This window comes from Vicugna pacos, unplaced genomic scaffold (genome assembly GCF_048564905.1).
Source record: "Vicugna pacos unplaced genomic scaffold, VicPac4 SAC-SAT, whole genome shotgun sequence".
Lineage (NCBI taxonomy): Eukaryota > Metazoa > Chordata > Mammalia > Artiodactyla > Camelidae > Vicugna > Vicugna pacos.
This window is the reverse complement of record NW_027328721.1, coordinates 19,728,329-19,734,328: the sequence shown is the minus strand read 5'-3', so window position 1 is coordinate 19,734,328 and position 6,000 is coordinate 19,728,329. Positions and strand designations below refer to the sequence as shown.

The 6,000-nt window shown below is 59.4% G+C and overlaps 1 protein-coding gene across 1 annotated transcript in view; it reads right to left on the bottom strand.

Moving 5' to 3' along the window:
• The window catches only part of LOC140692180 (uncharacterized), a 24,560-nt gene extending 19,601 nt beyond the window's left edge, over positions 1 to 4,959 (bottom strand). Inside the window, exon 1 of the mRNA XM_072956938.1 lies at positions 4,937 to 4,959. Within this exon, the coding sequence (XP_072813039.1) occupies positions 4,937 to 4,959 (23 nt within the window). The remainder of the gene's footprint in view (positions 1 to 4,936) is intronic.
• Positions 4,960 to 6,000: the final 1,041 nt, after the last annotated feature.

Sequence of the window (6,000 nt, the reverse complement as noted above, 5' to 3'; positions counted from 1 at the left end):
GGCTCCTCGCGGCGGGGAGACAACGGGGGGCAAAGTCGGGGTGGACCGCCTTGCCCCTCCCCCCACGGCACGCACCGGGGAGGCAAAGCCCGCGCGCACGCACGCGCGCTCGCACGGCCCCGCGCCAGACGCCGGGCCCGGCCCGGCCCGGCAGAACCCTCCCCCGACTCGGAGGGGGGAGGCGCGGGCCACAGCAGGCAAAGAGCAGCACACGGCCCCGCCGCGGGGCCGGCGCAACCCACACGCCAAAGCGGCGGGGCCCTGCCCACACGCTGCGGCAGTCGCTCCCCGTGGCGACTGCACGCTCTGGATGGAGGAGCGGCGGCTGGGGGTTGTCCGGTACCCCCCAAGGCTCCCCTCTCAGATCGCTAGAGAAGGCTTTCTCACCGAGGGCGCATCGCCCCCTACCCAGCGGGGGACCCCTTCAGGCCTACGGAAGTCCGCCGAGGTGGACGTCAGCGCTCGGCTGGGCAGGAGGGGCCTGCGGTAGGGGTAAGCAGCGGGCCGAAAAGCGAGCGTTCGCGGTCGGGGCCGGGGCAAGCCCGTGCCGCCTCGCGAGGAGACGCACCCAAGGCCGCGTGGGGACGAGACAGGCGCCCGCCCCCACCGGCACATCACCCGGCCCCACCACGTCCGCTCCCACGCCCGGGCGCGAGCCCCGCAGAGGGGGGGACCCACCCGGCGTGCGCCCGGCCACGTCAGTCCCCCCCGTACAGGGTGAGGACGACGACCAGGAGGCGGCCCCGGCCCCAACCGAGGGTGGGGAGCGGGGCCACGCCTCGCTTACCGTCTCGACCCCTCCCCCACTGCTCAAGAGAGTGGCTCGGGACACACGACCACCGCAGGGGTTACCCGAGAGGACGCGCTGGGGACGGGAAGCGATGCCACCGCTCGGCCTCGGGCACCTGAGGGACAACCTGGAGCGCTCCAGGGGCACCACAGAGGGCCAAGGCGAGACACGCTCGCACCCCGGCGAGGGGATACGTGGCGTGGCGGCGGGGGCAGCCCTCCCCCACCGCGGGGGAGGGCCGCTCGCGAGACAAGACGCCGAGCAGGCGAGGAGGCGAGAGGTGTCTGCCGCGTCACAAGACCCCGGCCCCGCCGACACCACGAGGCACGGGAGACCGAGGTCGGGCCGGAGTCCGCACCCCTTCCTTGCCCCCGCCACCCACGGGCGGTGGAGGAGAGGCGAGGGGCCCGCAGGCAGAACGAGAAGAGAGGCCACGTTCACCATGAACGTCCCGTCCCTCGTCTGGCGCGGCTTAGGCCCGGCCCGGGAGAGCATGACGTCACCACATCGGTCAGGTGAGCGAGCGAGCGAGCGAGCCATGGGGCAGGGAAGCCCCAGAGCCAGAAGGGAGGGCCCGGCGAGGACAACCACCAGAGGGGGGCCTGCTTCAGCCTCGCCAGGCGCCACCCACTCCTCGTTCCTCTACGAGGAGAGTGGCCAACGACCCCAGGCGGAGAATGCCTGACACGCGGCACGGAGCCTGGGAGGGTGGGGTCGTGCCGGCCACCACCGGGTGCCTGCGGCAGGGAGCGCACGGGGTAAAAGACCCACGCCGCCACCTCACCCCACCGCCCTCGGGCCACCAGAGACCGGAGGCGGCACCACGGGCCACGTCAGCCGGACGCACACACGAGAGCCGGCGCGCAGGCCCGAGCGGGCGGCTCAAGTGTCAGAAGCAGAGTCAGCTTCTACCAGGCCAGGGCTCACGCAGAGACAAAGCCCAAGAGCCCCACACGCGTCCGGAGACCCAACACTCGGTGACAGACACCGAGAAAGACCGTGTCAGCACCTATCTGCTGGCAGAAAATGCCCAACACGAAAGGAAAAATGACAGCGCCCGGAAACGGGTCGGGTCCACGATTTGCAGGGGGGGCCCCGGGACCTCGGTCCGGCCACCTGCCCCCAGCCCTACCCCCATAAATGGCAGCCCCGAAGCTCTCGGGGGCCATCTGATCGACCGGGGGGGGGAGGGGGAGGGGGAGGGGTTGAGGAGGAGCAGTGGGAATGGGAAGGGACGAGAGGGAGACGGGATCGGGCCGGGGACGCCCTGCCCGTTTCTCGCCCGCGTGGCCGGGGACTCGGGGAGATGCCACAGAGGCGCCTCCGAGGAGAGGGCCCCCCACGAGGGACCGCTCCCGAGCACCGGGCCGGGGAAAGCCTGCCTCCCCCACATCCCTCGCAGGACGCCCCCGTGCCGGTCCCCGAGTCCGGATGAAGTCTCGGTCCCTCAAATGCCACCGGAACCCACGCGGGCAGGCTTACGGGCCGGGGGGCGCCCTCCCTGGCCTCCCGCGCCAACAGGGGCCGGCCCAGCCACGTCTCCGGGTCCATCGGGACTCAGAAAACATTTCATCCAAGGAGGCGCCTCCGACGACCGGGAACCCCAGCGCGCCCGTCCCCGGCCTCACCGCACTGGGCCCGGGCCGCTCCTCGCCTCGGGAGCAGTCGTCCAAGGGACACAGACGAGGGCCGGACCACCTAGCCGCCGGCGGCCCGGGCGCGGGACACCCCGTCCCTTTCCCCCGCGGCGGCACGGCGCAGGCCGTGTCCGATCGGCTCGGGTCGGTCCCCGCGGCTGCAGGGGCACAGGCGGATGCTGGTCGACCAGGCCAGGCCACACGGCTTCCCCCTACACACGAGATCCCGGGAGCGCGGCGACAGTCACCCCCTCATCAGCCTGCGAGTCCAATCTGCGCCGAGAGCAGGACGCGCCCGCGGCTCAGCGCCACGGGGACTGTCACCGCCGGTGTCGCCAGCCTCCCCGAAGTCTGCCTCGGGCCCCGCCGCCGAGCCCCATCCCTTGCCGAGGTCGCCGACGCTCGGGAGAAGAGGGACGATCTCAAGAGCGGCAGCCAGATGGCGCCCGACAGCCGTCGCCAACGTCCCCGGAACCGATCCCGACCGCCGGCCGCCCAAACGCCCGAGACCGTCCCGGGCTGAGGCGCCGGGCGGCCGGCCGGCGCGACCCCGTGGCGTCCGCCTCGGAGCCCGCTCACCCTCGTCACGGCACGGCACGGCACGGCACGGCGGCATGAGGCGACGCGACGCGACGCGACCCACCCCGGCAGCAGATCAGGGCGGGGAGGACGGAGGGAGCCGGGGTTTGGCAAGACACGGCCGGCCGGCCGGGCGGCTGCCGCGAAGGGGACGCGCTCCCCACGCGATTCCCCGGGCGGGGGAGATCACACGGACACGCCGGCGGGTGGCCCAGAGCGACCAGGACGAGATCCCGGGTTCCCGGCGGCGGGGGGGGGGGGTGGGAAGGGGAGGAGGGAAACAGGGAGGGAAGGCGTTGTATAGCAAGTTTAGTCATTCACACACATTAATCTGTAAGCCCACTCAATTTCTACACCGATTCCAGCTCCTCCTCCTATTTGATGTCGTACACTTTCCTGTTTTATAGACCCATATTGGCCTCCATCCTGTGTCAGAACTCCCTTCACTGCCTATAACTCACAGAGCATGGCCACAAATTGTCCAGAGAGAGAATATTCTCCCTCTCTGCCGGGGGCTGTAAACAAATCTCAATCTCAGTATGAAATTTCAGGGCCACTGGATATGAACTGAGCTTTCAGCCCTGCCTTTGTGCAGCAGTGTTTGCTATGACCAAGTCCAATTTCTCTTCTCATGAAAACACATTAACAATGGAGCCAAGAAGACAAAGCAGCTCTGGAACGGCAGTTTTGCACCCCTACCTTCTACATACACCAACAATGGTATTTCTTATGGGATCCCCAATCTGTTTTGTTCCACACACACCCCATCTAGAGCTCAGTCCTTCTTCCAGTACCCCGAGGCTTCCTGTGTGCAGTGGGACCCAGCCCTCTACCTGAGTTCCTCATTGATCTCCAACAGCCAGTCCCAGCTTGTCCCTGCCAGCTAGCATATAGGGACAGGGACGCAGGGATTCTCCGTGTCAGTTTTCCTAAGTTCTGTCTGCCACGCTCTTGCCACTTACTCCTCCAAATTTTCGAAGCTCTTCTGTCCACTCTGTCCTCCCGGCTGGAGACGGGACACCCCAGTGTGTGGGTGCCTTTCTTCCTATGACACTTCATCACTGCAGGATTGGTCCTGCACCAAATTTTTAATTTCTCATTTTTTTAAACCAGATTTTATAAAAATCTTCCTGTATTTTGAAATGAGAGACATTCTGCCAAAGTTCAGTAGATGTGTGCTATTCAATGGGTTTGTAGATGTAATTCTGGTATTTGTGGGAGAGGGCGAGGTATGAGTCTCTACTCAGCCATCTGGGCTCTTCTCAATTTCAAAATAAGGCTAGGTCTTCCTTACTATAAGCAAGCTTTTCTAATTTTCAGTGTATAACCCTTGTATTTTCCCTTACCTATATTGGATGATGGTTCAGAACATACACAACCTCCTGAAGAAACATGCCCCAATCTGTCTTGTGCTACCACCTAGCTGACCTGCGACTGAGTAATCGAAGTTTTGTTCTTTACCTAATTCTTAATTCTTTAGAATATATCATTCTACTCTCATAAATGCTTATTGTACTTAGGACAAATATTTTAAAGTAGAAAGACAACTTAATTACTCTATAGATGACTAATGAGTGAATTCCAATTAACATATTATGTTAATGCTTTAAAACTACTCATGAAATACAGACACATTTAAAAAGATGGAAGTATCACCTAAAGGAAAAAGGTATAGATTTGCAAACATCCCCCGAATTGACCCTCATGAATGGTTTTGTGCAAGTCTTTCATTCTGGTTTGAATGACTTGGTCTCTGTCTCATTCTGTCTCTTTCAGTCTCTCTCTCTTTTTCACACACCACAGGATACAATTACATCTATGAAGACTTCACACATTTGATCATAGAGATGGTATCCCGGATGCAAATAGTGGATTCACAACCATCCAACATGAGGGCTGCCCTGACATCACGCAGAGACCTAGCACTCACTTTTCCAGCTGTACAGTATTCATGTATCCTTGTGAACTAGAACTGATGGATTCCATCCACTCTACATGAAGATTAGTGTGGCTTCCACTTTCCTACTAATTTACCCAGGACTCTGATAGATATCTTTAAAAAGACATCTTTGAAAAGTTGTGCAAGCATTTTAGTGGAATCAACAATTAGGATCAGCACTGCTGGGAGAGGGATGCACCTGTTGAACTTTCATGCATCCTGCACACCATTCTCCCAAAGAGAAGTGTCAGCTCACTCTTCCCTCCAGGATATCTACTGGGGCCTCAGCCTCCTCATGTTTTCACTACAGCTGGTAATCACCAGGCTGAAAACCTGACAGTGTGATGGTGACCAATGCTGTCTCCAGAGTGCGTATGTCTGCACGTGTCCTCACCTCAGAAGCCGAGCATCTTTAACATACACTGGCCACCTGCAATGCCTCTCGGTGGAATTGCATGTGTTTGTTCTATTTCTATTTAGAACACCGGGTTTTGAGATGTTTTTTGACCACCGGGATGTGAAATCTTTCTCCAAACTTGGGTTATGAGAAATGAGTTTTCTAGGTTTTGGTTTGTCTTCTCAGCTGTCTTTCTTGGCTTTTGTTTGTTGGTTGGTTTTCTTTGGTTCTGCTTTCTCACAGAAAGAACTAAGCATCTTCCTTCTGACTCTGGTTTCATACGTAGAACTGCAGTACCTATCCTGAGATTAGGTACATAGTTACTATAACAGCTTCACTGTGTATACCTCATCTTTAATCCACATGGATTGCCCTTTTAAATGACTAAAATGCTATTTCAAATAAAGCAACCAAAAGAAAAATTCACCATTCCCTGGTTAAAATATGTAGGCAAACACAAACAGCTACGTTTTGTATGACGTCACCGGTAGGGAACATCATGAATATGTAAGTACAGAGAGAGAAATGGGATTAGGGCTGGTCAGGACCTGGGGGAGGGAGGAAGGGGAGTGTGTGTTTTGGATACAGGGCTTTATTTTGAGGAAAGAAATAGTCTGAAACTAAACAGTAGTGATGTTCGCACAGAACTGTGAATGCA